Raw genomic sequence first — 17717 nt, forward strand, 5'->3', positions numbered from 1 at the left:
GTGAAGTCTTGTCTGACACTCCCACATAGAAAATTCAACTCTGACAGTTATGATCAGATCAGCCAGCCTCACACATTGTGCCTACTATTAGGATATTTCTATTGTTTAATTATTTACATGGTTTGATTTTGTTGCTATTTATTTTGTTTATTCCTTAGTCTCTAAACTCACCTTCTTACTAAACATTTAGAGAGTTCTGCTTTTTCAAAATAGCCTAATTATGCATTAGAATTGGATTGGCTTCTTTCAACAGGAGAATATAGCCATAATCAGTGTTGACGAATGGGATTCATATAGTCCTTTTGAGTGATTTTTCTAAAATTGTGAAGTATTTGGAAGGCAAGGCTGAGGAAGGCAATAAAATCCATATTATGTGCAGAAATCCCGTGTCCTCCATAAGTTTAACACTTCTCATCACACACATAAGTGTCTATTACTACTACCTGTGACTAGATCCTAACCCTGTTGTACATAAAATATTTTTACATAGGAATTTTCTAGGAATGTAGCTACCATATTTGGAACTTCACCAAGATGTGCTCACTATTTCAGAAAGTCATGTCACCAACTGTAACACAGCTCATGTTAACTGATTCTCTAATACAGCCCACTCACATTTGTTTGCAAGCGTAGCTGTCACACTCAGTGAATATATTTACTTCATTCTTATTTCAAAATGCCAAATATACAAAAGTGTCACCAATATTCAGTTGAATATTTTCTCTTAAACCCAAATTTATGCATTTTAAGGAGCAAGCATCTGACTACTTTATTATCTTTTAGTGTAGTTATGAATGAGGATACACATATTGATACACCCAAAATTTTATCATAAGCTGCTTTCCTTTTATTTCTTCTTTCTATACAGAGAGAGAATTTAGATTGATTTTTAAAATACTACATGTGTAGATAGGTTATATTATCCATACCATTCCAGGAAAGTTCCAAAGGAGACATTACAAAATACTGCTTATAAAAAGGTGTCGTTGGGTCTGATTGAGTAGAAAATAATGATTAAATACATCTAGGAACCCAAACCAACCATATTTTTTTCACTCTTGAGATGATGCTGTTAAGCAACTATTCAGTCGACTTGCTGCCCTGCTCCACCAATAGCATTTATGACATTTTGCTCTGATTTATTTGTCTACACGTGTAGGCTGTGAGTGTATGATATCTTATTCATATTTACATACCCAACACCTAGCTTAGGAAGTGGCTCAGTAGACATCTCGAGGATGAAACAACACATGAGAGTCCTAAGGAGGTATGCAGTCACTGGCCCTCACGATAGAACTCTGAATCAATTATTCAGCATTTTGCCTATACCAATACTATAAAGCTTTCTTTACTCTGCCTAACGTCAGAGTCAGTCACATACAAACTCTCTCAATTTTCTCTCCTCCTTGTGGGCCCAGGCAGTACTGTCACCTCTGTATGCCAAAAGAGCTCAGCACAGAGAAAGCAGTCAATAAACACTGTTTAACTCAAAGGATTCCCAGGAATATTGGTATACATAGTGGTTGTGTTTTCAGTACTAACAGGCACTGTACTTTAGGTATATTATTTATTAAAAGGGCATTTGTGGATTGGTCTGGAAACCTACACATCACTTAAAGTACTGTTTCTATAAATGTATTACAAGTTCCAAAAAACCAAATTTTTTAGATCAACTTTTATGCGACAAGCCTACTGTAGGTTGAGAGTCATCTGTACAACGTGACTGAGGCTATGAGGCTAATAACTGAGAAAAATAAAAACGTCAATCAATCATGAAGATGTATGCAAATATTTGACTGTATGGCATCCTGCAGGCAATATTTGGCCATTTTATCTTCCAAATTTAATCCAGATGATATTTTTCACATAAACAGAAGCGAAGGCCATCTAGAAAGAACTTGACTTCAAATATTATATAAACTTTTCTTGATGAAAATTTCAATAACTTATGATTTGATTTATGCTTTCATGACTTTATTATAGTTATCTGTCACTTAATAAAATACATGCATTCTAGACAATATACTAGAATGTAAATCTGTTAAGTGTCTATATTCCAATTTCCATTAATATATTGGGGGTACATTTTACAGAGGAAAAAATGGAGACATGAGTAAAAGAAAATTATACTGCAAAACTAATACATTTTCTTTTAAAACATCATCATATAATCCTAAAAATAATAGGAATATTTATAATGCTATACTTCATTCAAAGTAATTCACAAAATTTTTCAAAAATGAAAATAAACTATCATTAGAAATTGACCAGTCAGATCATCTGTCTCAGCCAGTCTTACTCTCTGTGGTCACTGTGAGGGTAACACTTCCTAACATTTTAGCATTCTGATAAAAGTCCACCCATCTTTTAAAAATCAGCCTCTAACTACCTACCTTCTTATTTCAAATTCATGTTGAAAATTTGGGGGTTTTCTCCTACTTAAAGTAAATTCTCTACTTTTGGCCTGTTCCAAGCATCGCCTGTAACAATAACTATGGTATCCTTTAATGGGACCGTATAGCTCCAAATAAATCTAGCAGCTGCAAACATCTTTTCTTATTCTGCCTGGGATCACGCTTCTTAATACCTCTTAATATCTTAGCGGTTAAGTGGAGCCAGAATGTCTCGGTTAAAGCTTGACTGTAGCATTTACTTCCTATGTGACTTTAGACAAGAAAAGCTTCTGTACCTAATTTTCATATCTGCATAATAAAGACTATTAGTGATAGATGCCTCATAGAGTGGTTGTGAGAATTAAAATATTTAATATTTGTAAAACACTTAAAACATTTCCTGGCTCAAGCGTTTGCTTGGATAATAATAATAATAAAAATAAATTTATTTTGCTTATATAAATAATAATATAATTACTATTAAGATATAAATATTTACATTAATGTTTTAATTTAATTTCAATTTAAAAATTAATCATTTTAATGAAAGCTGTTATTATCATTGTTTTCTAATAATTCTCTAATGCATAGACTGGGACAAATTTTCATGATCCTCTATGAATTTGCCTTAATTAATTTTATTAAGTATGTAACTGTTAAATGCGTTTCTGTATGCAGGAGATCCCTCATTTTGAACTATACATGTGGTTCTTCAATTAGTTATTCAAGTTTTACTCTCTACACTCTAAAAAATCCTTGAGGGTCAGGGACTATGTCTTCCACCTCTGTTGCATGTGTTCCATTCTAATCAAGCGCTCTTCTCCTTATACATACTTAATGAGTAATAAATGAATTAATGAATGGGTTACTGAGTAGATACACGATATTAAATCAGACAGTGCAGATAGGTACAATTCAACCTACAGAAATAGGCACTTTTCCCTTCTGGATAACACGGCAGGGATTGGCTTTCACAGGCCAAGAAGCCCCCGGTCTCACACACTTGACCTTCTGCCTGACAACCTGGGCGTGTGGTAGAGTTGGTGGGAATACATATTTAAGAAGCACAAGGAGGAAATAAGCAATGAACAAGAATGGGCTCTAGATCCGGAGTACCAAGATATTTGCAGTATACGACTAAAAAATTTAAGACTGTGCTGCTTCTACAAAGTTTATTTTATCACTTCAGGAGCAATAAGGCCAAAACTCTTACCCTAAAAAATACTCTGAACTTAAAAAGAAAATCACATATAATGTATGTGTAGACTCCACTCCTCTGAAGCCCTTGTAAAAATAACAGGAATCATGATTTTATGCAAAATCCACTTCATGAATATAAGCAAATCTCAAATAATGTTACATTCTAAATCTTATATATTTACCTTAAAATGTGCATGAGAAGATGTCCTATCAACTTTAAGGATGTTCCTAAAGAATTTGTCTCTAAGGGATAGCACATTTCAAGGAATGAATTACTTTCTTATAATTTATCAAGAAAAAAATGTATTGTCAGAATAAAATATATCTTGTATGTTTCCTAGACTTTACCACTCATTTGATCTACTTTCATAATACGTATACACATATACCAGTCTCTAGAACACCATTTCAAAATGCCAGATATAAATTCAAGAAAAAATATTTTTTCAATGCTTAATGAAGACATTCTACAGATATACAGGCAGATATGCAAAAAAACCTGGGCAGATACACTTTTAAGTTGCTAAGACATGAGACCGAAAGCATGTCCTGCCATCTCTTTTTTCCAGGAGTCCCACTTTTGTTACCACACTGGAAGTCAGAAGGGTGACTTCATGTTCACAGTTGCTCTGGGGTGTCAAGAACGAAACTCTAAAAGCCAAACGGAAAGGATTGGCTAAGGTTATAATTTTCACTAATTCCATCTGAATATTCAATAAACATGTAGGCTCGGAAAGTTGAACCGTGGGATTTGGAAAAAAGTGAAATTGGAAATAGTACCAACTGCTGCACAGATTGATTCACATACGAGGAAAAGAAAAGAGAGTCACCAGAATTCTCAAAGTGGCAAAGTCGGTGTGCGTGTTTGTATGTGAGGGGGATTTGGGGACACTAGCATGAAGAGCGGAAGATGAAGGTTAAAACGAGGAACAAAGCAAAGAGAACTGCCAAGTGATTCACTCCTTTCTCCAAGAGTCCGAGTTGTGCCAGAAAAGGAAAAAAGAGCGCATTCGACAGAATTCTATTTGTGATAAACAACTGGTCTGTACCTGCCAGCAAGAGGGAGGGGTTTATAATGTTTACTTTGTTAAGGCATATTAACTCTTTTAGATGGAAGCGATATTCTATTCAGTGGAGAAACAAGTTTTTTATACACTGGACCCTCTATATTCTCAGAAGTCTACGCAGCCACACAAGTAAGCACATTATTTAATAGCCCTCCATTAAAAAACACCACCTCTAGCAGCAATTAAATGCACATACACAAGCACAATGTGCCAAATTACTGAACTATTTAAGTTCTGGCTAATTTAAGAACCGAGAACTCTCTAGTCTAGTTATCTATAGATCCTATTCATGTATTACAAGTAAGCTTTGGACAACTTTATATATTGACTCACACACATACATACACACCCACGCCTCTCTAAAGAGTGAAATAAAGTAAAACTTTATTTTATACATAGATAATTTTTAAAACGTTACCTTCTTTTTTGAAACCTTTCTGGTAACTTACTCAGTACTAACAAGTAAGACTTCAGATTTCTGACCGGAATTTATCTTTCTCTTGTCCTATGAAATGTAATATCTCGATTGATGTTTATTGGTAAATAAACCAAGAGACCTCTTTCCCACACAATACTATACATTTAAAAACAATAATAAGATGCTCACTTTTCCTCTGAGCTGGGCTTAAAAAAAATCAGATTCCCAACAAAAGCCAAAATCAATCAATGCAAAAACAGAAATGCGAAATGCTATTTAAAATGTTGACATTATTGCATAACTTGATTAGAGAAATGTTGCACCTGCATGAAATTAACCCAGTGTACATCTGTGCATCGTACATTTTTCAGTGTAATCTGTATCTATTATTATAACACTTGTGCATAGATGATGTATAAATGGCATGTTTGTGCATATTGCACATTGACAATTTTTATGAATGAATACACAAAAATGCTCTAATTCAAGAAAATAGATGGCACATACTATTTTGAAAACGGTTATTAAGCATTGGAAGCAAATGATGAGGCAAATGGTCGGTGTGTTTTGGTGCCTTTCAGGGCAATTGTATTCCCAAGTCCCCTAGCAGAGTGTGTTGGAAACAGCCATGAAGCTCTTTCCTTAGAGACTCGTTCTCCCTCCCGGGAACCGTGTTACAGAACGGAAGCCGCGCACCGCTGGAAGAATAAAATGCATGCATATCTCTGGTTCTGAGGACTGTTCATACATCAGAGACATCACACTCCCTAAATCCGGTCCCACAAGTGTGTGCATGTGAGTGTGGCATTTACCAACAAATGAACAGAAGGCAACAAGAGCTCATCTCCTAGAAATAACATTTCCCATCCCTTCCCTGGCTGGCTGCTCGGAAGCTGCTCAGGGGCTAGCCCTTGAGTGCCTTCCCCAGGGGGACGGAGCCTTCATTAATAACCCTCTCAGGGCTAAGTCAGCTTTGTGTGTAAGTCCACTCGGCGCCATATGGCAGTTTCCAATTCCTTTAGCAACTCAAGTCTGGCTAGGCTGCCCGCGATGATACATTCTTAAAGGAAGACCCCTCTGGGGAGCAGCAATGCCCCCGCCACTTACCTAGCTCCCACCGACCCCGCTCAGCAGGCGGCACGGGCTCGGGCACCACAAAGGGCTGTGGGATTCCCCGCTCCCTCTGGGGCTCCTCTCCCTGCGACGAGCCCCTTCGTCAATGATCTCTCGCTGGAAATCCCCCTCCCCTCCACAGAGAGGAGGGTCTCCCAGGCTGGCTGGAGCTCCTGGCGTTTTTTCCCCCCTCTCTTTACATCCCTGACTCTGGTTCACGTTCTCTAGGAGGAAGGCTCAAAGGAGAGGCGGCGGGAGGAAGCTAAAGCATCCTTAAAAAGAACAATAATCTCCATCGATCTTCACCCCCTTCCCCACGCGGGGCCCCATCCCCCTGCCGCCGCCGCCGCCGCCGCCGCCCAGACAACAGAGGGCTGGGATGGAAGAGGAAAAATCGAGCGGGGCTGAGCTCGCTGCGCGGAAGGAGCCGGGCAGGCGAGCCGCGCCGGCCGCGGAGTTACCGCTCGCTCCGGCTGCCCGCGGCGCAACGGCGGCGGCCGGCGAGGGCGGAAGGCGGTGGGTGCTTGGTGGGTGTGTGTCTGTGGCGGAGCAAGAGACAGGCTGGGCGCGGGAGGCGAGGCGGGGCGCTCAGGGGCGCCGGCCCGGCGCGCACACCCGCCCGCGGCCACCCCGCCTCGCGCTCCGCCTCCTCCCGCGCTCCGCGCACCCGCGGGCTGGAGCGGCCGCCGCCTCCGCCTCCTCCTCCGCCTCCTCCTCCCGGGCGCTCGCTGCTCTAAGGTGGGCGGCTGGCCGGGGACGCCCGGGCTCGGCCTCGAGCGCGGGAGATGTGCGCTTGACCCGGGACAGCGCCCCCATGCCCAGGGCGCGGCCGGGGCGCAGCAGGGCGGGCGCCGCCCACACCGCGGCGGGCGCCTCCCTCTCCTCCCGCGCACCCGCCTCTCCCTCGGCCCGAGCCCCCTCCGCACCCACCTGCTCCGCGCTGCCGCTCCCGCCAGGCTGCCGCGCCGAGCGGGAGGGTCCGCAGCCCCGCGGGCGCCGCGCACACGGCGCCGGGAAAGCCCGGGGCGCCCAGCCAAGCCGCGCTGCTCGTGGGATTCCCCCGGCCCTGCGGCTCCCAGCGGCTGGCTCTCCCCACGCCGGTCCCTACACGACCATGACCCGGGGCCCGCCACTCGACCCCGGGGGACTGGGACGAGGAGAGATCGCTGCCGAGGGATGGGGCCCGGAGCATTTTCCCGGAGAAGGAGTGCGGGGATAACTAGGAGCGCGGAGAGCATCTGACTTTCCTTGCGAGCACCTCCAGCTCCGCTCGGGGGCCGTCGCCAGCCCCAGTAACCCCGCTTTCCTGGATTTGAGGGGAAAGCCGGGTCGGTGGCAGCCTTCACTCTTGCTTCCCACGGGGGCGCTATTCATACCCTGGCTTTCCTTCTCCTGCCCGCTCTCCCTGCCATCTGGAGGACGGTGCCAAGTTCCTCCTTGGAGGCCGTAGGGTGGACCCCCAGACCCTTCGCTGCTTTCAGGCGCGGTAAAGACAGTATGAATTTGAATCTCATCCCTCCCAGACTCCTGATCCGTGTGCTCCTGAACCGGCACGAGATGGAGGGAGCCGGCACAGTTACAGGGGGTTTCAGGAAAATAAATAAAGTAGCTTGGAACACTGTTTTAAAAAGAATGTAGGCCGTGATAGTATATTTAAAGCTGGGACTCCCTTCTGAGTTTCTTTAGGCCGAGAACGATGGCTATTGAAGAGGGTCCAAATACACTCAGTTTAAATATATCTCATTAAATTGCTTCTGTTTTAGCCCTGACACGCACTGGGACGCACCGTCTTCTAGGGTTCTCCACACCTGGCCTTCCTGCGGTCCCATAGGCGTTATCTTGTCCTGGCTGGTCTTTTCGAGGTCCAGATATTGGCCAGGATGTTTAGTATAGAAGTTGGCCCTTCAGACGCCATCACCCTCCGTTCAGGACTCGTCCGACGGTCCTCTGCTTTTCTCGCGGCTTTCCAAGCGTAACTAGGAAAAGGAAGTGGACTCCCAGTTTCCCAAACCTTTGTCGCCAATCCTGACCGGTGTCCAGCTTCAGCTCCACATTTCTATGGACCTGCAGGAGGTCCACTTCTTTGTCTCCACCTTCTCATACATTTCACATACTTTCCGCAGATTACTACTCTTCCCCAAACACAACACCGACCGTGTCATTTCCCTGTTCACAAATGTTCCCTAGCTTCCCATTGCCTACCAAACAGTGCCTGCACACTTCTGTGCCATTGCACGCCGGAGTCTCTTCTGGGATGCTCCTCTCTAGGTCTCAAGTCTAAATCGTTCCTGTACTTCAAACCCCAGTTCAAACTCTGCCTCCTCTGTGACCCCTCCTCTAACGCCGGTAGCAAGTAGTTGGAGCTATCTTTTTAAAGACATATCACCTTCTGCTTCCTACAGAATATATGTACTTCCTCTGTACATGTCTTACCGCGTTAAATAAGTTCCTTAGGGTAGATTCCATATTAGTCTGTTTGCATTCCTTACGTCTAACCCAAAGCCACACACGTAAGAGAGACCTATTCATCCAACAAACATTTATTTTGCAACTTTACTCAGGCACTCGATATTTGTTAAATGAATGGAATTTATAAAATACCTTAAATCTAGACTGCTTAAGATTCCTTTCGGGCGTGCCTACATTTAAGTGGCCTGATGTTTCGTAAATTTTAGGGCTGGTGAAAATCCCGTTACTTTACTAGCCTACATCAACATTACTGATCACCTCAGTATGAATTTAATTATTTGACAAGTATTTGTTCAAATATTTTTTATTTTAAATTTCCATTCAAATTTAAAAATGGATTCAGAAGTCTGAATCCATTTTTCTACTAGGTAGTCGTTAGTTAAGAGAGCGAATTATCTGTTGGGTAAAACATTGCTGTCATCTCCATTTCTGGGAAATAGGGCGCTAGGAGGAGGTTATCGATTATGCCTGAGTCTTGCCAGTAAGCAGGCAATGATATGGAAAAACAGTCTTTGGAAATGAAATCTAATTCTGCCTACTAAATTACTCATAGCCAAAATGGGTTATGGAAACTAACCCTTACTATACAAATTGTTTGGAATACCTGAGTTCTCCATATGCACAGCTTGAATTCCGGATGGTTGGAAAGACTCTTCTGTTGATTATCATCATGTGGTTCCACTGCCTTACTATATACAATTTTGGATTTTTTTCAGTCGTTCTCCAAAGGAAAAGTTAAAATGATCTAGGGAAAAGTCAGACATGTTTTCACATTGCTCCTGAAACCATCAGCTTTTTTTTTTAACCTTTATTATATTTATGGAACTGTTCCTGTCACTTGTTCTTTCAATATCTCAGATTTACCTTGAGTTTTGATGAAATTATATTCATAATAAAGGGGAGAAATGTCTGTTTAGTATATCAAAAGCATTCCCCCAAAATGCTTGGTAAAATAAATAGCTTTAATATAACTTTAACCTGAAACAGTCTTATGCGTATCAGTAGATACAATTTAGATGAAGAATGTGTTTCCTTCTACATCATAACGCTGGTTTATTGGAAAATATGTGTATATACACAATATCAAGCATTATAGTTTTTGGTATTTTTTTGTTGAATAATGTATTTGAAAAATATTTAGTGTAATCCAAATAACATCATTACCAACTATGCTTTAACTTCTCAAGTTGGAATTTTCGTTGGCAAGTTGACTTACAGAGAAAGCCTGTATAGATTAGGATAAAGTAGTAAAGGCAGAAGGATGAACATACTTTAAATGTTAGAAGCATAAGGGTAAGAATTTACAAGGTTTTGGAGACTAAAGAATTTGAGTTGGACTTAAACTTTTTTAAAAAGTCAAATGGATAGAAATGTGTAACATATTGAGTAAAGCCAAACAAAAACAAAAACGAGTTCTAAAAGAAGAGTATTTAAGAATGAGGCAAATCTCATTAAAGGGAAAAATATACAAACATGTATGTAAATGTGGGATGCATGTTTGTGTGTACATTCTGGAAGGATATACATTAACAAGCTAAAGGAGTTATCCTCAAGAGTTGGAAGGTGGGGTTATATCAAAAGATGGGTGAATGTTAATGTTCTTTAAACATCAGCACTATGAGGACACTACTTTACATTTTTAATCATTAACCAAATATATACATAGACTGGCATGACACCTTTTTTTAAATAGAGGCAAATGCTTCTCTGGTGCTTATCATCATACCAGAAAGCAGCTGCTGAAGGACGATTAGAATTTACCAAATTCTTAGACCTAATGTGCCTTTTGCCCTTTTAAATGAAAATGTGGGAAAGCTTAGGCAATTTAGAGCGACTCACAGAATCTTAGCAGTCACTGAAATCCTATAGTCACACATGGCAGTGAAGGCTTGGAAAATAAATGAGCTGTCTGTGTGTTCTTCACTGAGGAGATAAGTACCATCTCATTGATTCTTTTGAATTTAGTTGAGACAGATTTGTCTGTCCTTCGAAGATTTAAAGTAAGAGATAAGCTCCAGACTGACTGTATTTTTTTTTAACAGTTATTGTACTGAGCATGAACTTTTTGAAAAATGCCAACTGCTTAAACACAACATTTTTCTGCTACGCAGTAGCACAAATATAAGCACTGTGTTTGAATCCATCATTAGAGCTACTTCCAGATAACATTAGTGTCTAAACAGCCTAGTTTGTCCTTAGGAATCCATGAGGTTTAGGGTAAGGGATTTCCGGGGCAAGTTAACTGGAAATTTCAAAAATAAACTATGTAAACACTATTTAATGATGTGGGGCCAGCCGGTGGCGCAGCGCTTAAGTTTGCAAGGTCCACTTAGGTAGCCCGGTGCTTGCCAGTTCAGATCCATGTGTGGACATGGCACCATTTGGCAAGCCATGCTGTGGTAGGCGTCCCACATATAAAGTAGAGGAAGATGGGCACGGATGTTAGCTCAGGGCCAGTCTTCCTCAGCAAAAAGAGGAGGATTGGCAGCAGATGTTAGCTCAGGGCTAATCTTCCTCAAAAAAAAAAAAAAAATTTAATGATGTTATTCCAGAACATGGTAGAACAAGGATTGGATTCCGAGTCCCATCTCTGTTATGTATTTGCGCTGTATAATACCACATAAATTTTCCCAAGACATTGCTACATGTCAAGCACGGGACTAACGTCTTTACAGGTATCGGCTGATTTAATCCCTGCAATAGTTCTTTGAGGTAGACACTGTCACTATTATTCGAGTTAATAAAGGAAGTAACTGAACTAGAGAGAATTTAAATTATTAATTATTAAATTTAATTTTAAATTACTGTCAGAATTGGAATTTGACCTAAGGCAGTGTGAGCTTAAAATTTTAGCCTAGATTCCCTCTACCTCACCCCACTTTGATAAGATCTTTCTTTCTGTTTCACTAAGTTGTCTCAAGTTCATGTGGGAAAATATTGTATAAAATATTATTTTTAATTTAGGATGGTAATCAGGTTAAGATAAATGTGGGATTTGCCAAACACAATCTACATAAAGAAAAGAAAAGAATTTGTTGCTGGTCCCATAGTGGGATGGAGGCAGAACATACACCCTTTGTTTTCCCAACAAGTAGATCAATGCTGATCCATCCACACCACTCACTGGTCATCCACATGACATTTGTCTGACATTTGATCTGACGATGTTGGGCACCTTTGGGATGAGGCACGTTGCCATGGACTAGGCTGTCAGGTTTACACAGGGAAGGTGCCTGTGTGCAGCATGATCCCCCCAAAAGGACTAAACAGCTCCAGATGGTGAATGTACCACCAGGGCAGAGGATCAGAGAGCTTCTGGGGCTCTTAGAATAAGCAAATTCTGGAGCCTTCGGAATAACCTGGGCTTTGGATCAGTAGGAAATGGAGAATCTCCAACAGAGGCTGAAGTACAACTAGTCACCAGTGAAAGAGCCTTCTTTGCAAATATGAAGGCATTATTCTCAGCCCCAGATTTCACATCGTTATAAGCAAAAAGTGGATATAATGATATAACATGTCTCTCCTGGCCAGGCAAGGACTTTGTCTGTCAGAAGCCAAGATCATAGCTGCAGCAAGCAAAATGAAATTGGTCACCCACAGTCTTTTCTGAGAAATTTCCAAGTGGACTTCGGACTCAACAAAGTAGTTGGGTTTAAATTGTGGCAGATACTCTAACAGAGCCTGTGTTCCCTTCTGAGAATGAAGCCTCAGCTCACAGTACATTTAATAGAGACATACTTCCGAAGGGCCATTAATTCTCAGAGTGACGACAAAGTAATGCTGCCATATTTCTTGGTCTTCCTGGTACTTGGCACTCTTGCTCCTTCAAAACCTTCTTTGCAGTATCAAGTAGAAATATTGATCATTGCTAGGATCCACAGCCTGACAATGACCATTTCTCATGACTAATTAAAGTTGTCATTTAATATTTCGCTCTAAGTAAAATGTACTACGGTGATACAGATAAAATCAGAGCTTTTTAAAAGCATCCTAGCATTATATATTTACTACATTTATGTCAAGAACTTGACGTGGTAATTAATGAAAAGCACTTAATATTAAAGATGACTCAAAATAAGTAATAAAAATTGCTAAACACATATGAGAAGGTATACAAACTCAAAAATAAGCACATTTTAGGGGCTGGCCGGGTGGCATAGCGGTTAAATTCATGCCTTCCACTTCACTGGCCTGGAGTTCAAAGGTTTGGATCCAGGGTGTGGACCTAGCACCACTCATCAAACAATGCTATGGTGGCATCCTACTTACAAAACAGAGGAAGATTGGCACAGATGTTAGCTCAGGGCCAATCGTCCTCACACACACACAAACAAAAAGCACATTTTACTGAAAACATACTACAGAAATAAAAGGATGATGTTTTTTCCAATAATGCCAACCTCTAGGTTGCTTAATTACTACTAACAAATTGTCAGTTGATGGAATTGAATATATGCTAATTATGCTGCTCATAGTCAATATTTTACTTCATATTATATATATTATTATGTCATATATATTATTTGAAGTAAAATATTGTCAATGGGCATTTTAGGTATTTGAGTCTGTTTATTAATGTAATCCTTTTCAATAAAAAACTGAAGGCTTATTTCAACAAACACAGGTATATATTTTAGAACACAGGAGCAAGTGATTTTGACTAGAATTTAAAATACAGAAATAAAAATTTTGAAACAACTATTTCTTACTCCCCCTGCCACCACTCTACTCTATGCACAGCTAAACCAGACCCAAGCAGATTTCAGAATTTGTCATATTTCATATTTGATTTAGCTAATCACATCACTCATAGCGATAATCAGATGTGGAAAAGGAAAACCAAACATGGAAATTCTCCCCATTCAATGAGCCTAATTAGCACAAAAGCAATCTAATTGGACTTTCTGCTCCTGCTATCAAAGACATCCCCAGCTGCCCCAGCCATCCATCAGTTCACGTGGCACTGTGTTGACAGAGATGGTAGTGTCACTAAAGAAGCAAATCTTTATGAGCTTTAGCTGAGCCATGACTCATCCCATCATATTCCTTTCCACCACACAAGAAAGTGAGTTCAATAGAAAACTAACCTCTCCTGAGAATAGCAACAACAATCCAAACCACATCCCTTGTGTGGTTCATGCTAATTGAAGTAGAGGGTAAAATCTCACCTGCATTAGACGATTTCTCTTGTTCCCTCTTTCATTACTTACATTTACCTCCGAAAGCCCCTAATATTAGCTGGGGGGGTGCATCGCTGGTACCAGGAGGGTTAGCTAGTTATACTATAGACAAAAAGGAGGACGTCATTCTCTTATATTGTTTTGAAATTACTGAATGCAGTAATCATGACAACTGCATTTGATAACAGTTGACACACAAAAAAGTCTAGTGTAAGTCTCATCATATCCTCTATTATATATTGCATTATTTTAAAATATTTCTGATACTTATATTCTTATGAGAACTCTTTAAAATTCAGAATTTTGCACAAAGCTCATTTGAAAATTTAAAGGGCACTGTATAGGATTGTTTGGGGAAGAATGTGCTTCTATAAAATACATAAAATGAAATTCACCTATTAAGAACTACAAGCTCAAGAGAGTTCCCAGACACAAGACTTTCAATACAGTGCCAGGTTATGGCTTAAGTGATTTTCTATGTCACCTATGGCAATTACCAATAGTTGTAGAACTGAAAACTAATGCAAAAAAAAAAGTTAACATAAAAGCAGAGTGGATAAATTGAATTAGTCAAATAGCGAGTGCTGAGGAAGGGAGAAACACTTTCCTTTCTGCTTACAAACTCTCCAGTGTATTCCCCGAAGCATGAGGTTTGAGTGCCCATCGACAATATTAGTGTTTGGCTTGCAGAGCTGTAAAATGCTCCCGGCATCCCCATTTGCAAAATGCGGCTGTTGACGTTTAAATGACTCTGTTAAGATTTGACCTGGAAAATTACAGTCAATTCTGTACACTTTATTACCAGAATGTGGCCAGAGTAGAAGGAATTTGGAAAAGAGTAACACAAATGATTAAAGAGGAAATTAGGAAGAGGAGCACTAAACTTGTACTGCTAGAGTGATGAGGAAACAGAGATGTGGAAATCCTGTGTCTAAAGAATGAGGACTTAAGTATGATTGGAGGTAACACTGTGATTATCTTCAGTGACTTAAAATGAATACAATAAAAAAGCGAGATAAAGATGACTAAATTTTTGTTTTTAAAGCATCCATTTAAAGCAACGAAAAGTTCTTCTCAAAGTATCAAATATAGTAAGCCTCTGTTTAAAACAAAACAGAACAAAAAAATCAACTTAAATAATGTAACTTGTTCACGGTAAAGAGCTACTATTTGCATACTCTTAAGAAAAAAAAATACATTAGGACTTTTTTCCTAATTATGCTTGCTAATATAATGAGCACTTAAATATGGCACTTTCTCTGATCATTTAAATAATAAGCCACATTGTATATCTTGGGGCCTCATCTTGTGTTGAAAATATATGGTGATATCAAGTAATAAACATTAACATTATTACTATTTGACTACCTATTGTCATATCCTATAATTATGATTTATAGAATTAAAATTCTAAGAAGTCTTAAGTCTAAATAAAAACTTACTTGACTATCTTCAGAGTAAATGATTGTTGCACAAAGTCATGCATTTTTTCCTTAAGAAATATGTGGATTCAGCAAAGTTTTGGTGTTCCTATTTGATATTCCTCCCCTATTTCCTTCCCATCACACTTTACAAACAATTTTATATCTATGACAGCTAGAGTGGCAGTTTTAGTGTCTAAAACAGTATGTGGTAATTCCCACCACAAGTTGAGTTACCCCTTAGAAACTTGCATGGAAACGATAAATCTGGGAAAGCCAGAATTGGGGTTGACCTCCTCCTCCTCCTTGATACTCCTGCCTTTTTCTCCCTTGGGGGCCAATACTCTCCCAGGACTTTCATCTATATGCAGACAATTCCCAGAGCCATCTTTTCTAACCCTTGATAATTGCAATTAGTGTTACATTTCCAACTGCCCATTGGATCTTTCCACTTGGATATTCTGCCATCACCTCAAATGAATTCATCTGACATAATTTCTCCCCTTGATCACCATGCTTGTTAACGGTACCATTATTCTTTCCATCTTCCTCCATCAAAGCTTTGGCAGCCACCTTAACTCAATGCTTGCTCCTTCGCATATTCAGTTACTCACAAAAGTAATGTCTCTTAACCTAGTCTTGTGCACACACACACACACACACACTGCCTCATACTTTGCCTTATTCCCACAGTTCCCTTCAGCATGAATTCTCTCCCTACTCTCACCTTACCAAAATACTACTATCATCCCATCCCATCTGCCTATAGAACAAATCTCCAACCCCTTAGCCTGAGGTTCAAGACCTTCTGTGATTTGACTCTATGCCACATTTCTACCTTCCTGCCCCACACATATTCCTGTAGTCACTGTCCCTCAGAGAGACTTGGCCTTTCCTAGTTCCACACTTCCAGCCACACTGTGTTCTTATCTTGAAATAGTCTCTCCTTCCTTCTCCATCAATCAGAATTGTGAAAAGTCTCATGTAAATCCTACTGCCTCCCTGAAGTCTTCCTCGACTGCTATAGGCAGAAGAGTTTTTGTTCTCTCCTAAACCATAACACATTATCTGCTACTCATTTATCCTAGAAAATGGTAACATTTAGAATAGACACACTGTCTTCTACCATATATTATATTGGATGTCTATTATAATAAATATTAAATGCTACCTCATAATTGCTTTTCATAGAGCATTGAAAAGGTCGTCTGTTTCTCTAAGGAGATGATCAGCAACTTGAGAGAAATTTGGTAGGGAAAAAATTAAAAACCACTAGCTTTGAAATTGCAGTCATCTATGAAGTTCAAAACAAACTCAAGACATTGCAGTGAGAATCGGCAAGTTACTTAGTTTCTCTGAGCCTCAGCTTCCTTGTTTGTAAAAAGAAAGAGGATGTATTTATCTTGAAAGGTTGTTTCAAAGCTTAATGAAAATGATATATGAAAAGATACCAACCACAGAAGGCTCTCCATAAACGAGCTTTTTTCCCTTTGTGTCCTATAAGTAGCTTACTCACAATGAGGACTCTGTCAAAATTAATTGATAACAAAAAATTTTAACAATTTAAATCTGTAACATGTGTTAGGAAAGAAGTGCTCAGTCTCACTAGAGCAGGAGTGCACACAAGAGACAAGAGTAATAGGGTTGACGGTGTGGGTGGGTACAAGACTGAGGGAAACCTCGGTTGTCAGGCCATGGATTATTTTTCTCACTTACTCTGACATAAGAGATGCTGAAGCACTGGGCCGAGAGTCAAGTGAACTGTTGCTCTCTTTCTAATTTGCCCCCATTATAATATGTGGGAAATAAGCCAAGGGGAGGAAGAGGAGGTGCTAGATATATGCAAAAGCATAGACTTGATTTCAAAAGGCTAGGCTAACATCCTCGCCTTGGCAATGAATGGCTGTGTGATCCTAGGCAAATCCCTTACCTCTCTGAGCCTCTGTTCTCTCATCTGTAAAATAAGATTAATAATTCCTGTCTCATAGAATTTCTTTGAGGATTAAATGTGATCAAATTTATGAAATATAATTCATAAGATGTGAAATACCACATGAATATAAAATATTAAAAATGACATGCGTCCTATTTCATAGATTATAATATTATTAGATTTGGTGAGATATACCATATGGTTTATAACTCTCTACTCACGAAAACATTAAGGCACAAGTCTATGTTTACGGTGGGATGGGAGTTTAACAATAAAGTAGTGGTGGGGTTGACTCCCATTTCAGAGGAGGCTGCAGCTGCAGAGAAAATAACAGAACCAAACACAGTATCCCTGTAAGATGGGCTCATTTAACTATTATTTGTCCTTTTCTTCTTTTTCTTGTCTCAGTGCTGCCAGTTTTCAAGAGCAAGCTGAAATTCCATAAAACAAAATAATGTAATTTGACTGTTTATTAAATGTATAAGACAACATCAACTACTGGAAAAAAGTAATCGTATTACAT

At 39.9% G+C, this 17717-nt stretch overlaps 2 protein-coding genes across 3 annotated transcripts in view; one reads left to right on the forward strand and one right to left on the reverse strand.

Moving 5' to 3' along the window:
* The window catches only part of KCNB2 (potassium voltage-gated channel subfamily B member 2), a 366511-nt gene extending 358906 nt beyond the window's left edge, over positions 1–7605 (reverse strand). Inside the window, exon 1 of one of the 2 annotated variants that reach the window (XM_070631508.1) lies at positions 7122–7605. The gene's annotated coding sequence lies outside the window, so the exon portion shown is untranslated. Of the gene's footprint in view, positions 1–6185; positions 6848–7121 lie in introns of those variants that run through there. The other variant, XM_008515620.2, reaches the window with a different exon arrangement.
* LOC139085358 (POLG alternative reading frame-like) lies at positions 6571–7410 on the forward strand. The gene has a single exon (XM_070632429.1). It carries the CDS (start codon positions 6571–6573, stop codon positions 7408–7410), a length of 840 nt encoding a protein of 279 aa, XP_070488530.1.
* Positions 7606–17717: the final 10112 nt, after the last annotated feature.

This window comes from Equus przewalskii, chromosome 8 (assembly GCF_037783145.1).
Source record: "Equus przewalskii isolate Varuska chromosome 8, EquPr2, whole genome shotgun sequence".
Taxonomy (NCBI): domain Eukaryota; kingdom Metazoa; phylum Chordata; class Mammalia; order Perissodactyla; family Equidae; genus Equus; species Equus przewalskii.

What these genes read in the sequence shown, in the direction of transcription:
- LOC139085358 (XM_070632429.1), top strand. Translation starts at nt 6,571, where the DNA reads ATGGAAGAGGAAAAATCGAGCGGGGCTGAGCTCGCTGCGCGGAAGGAG.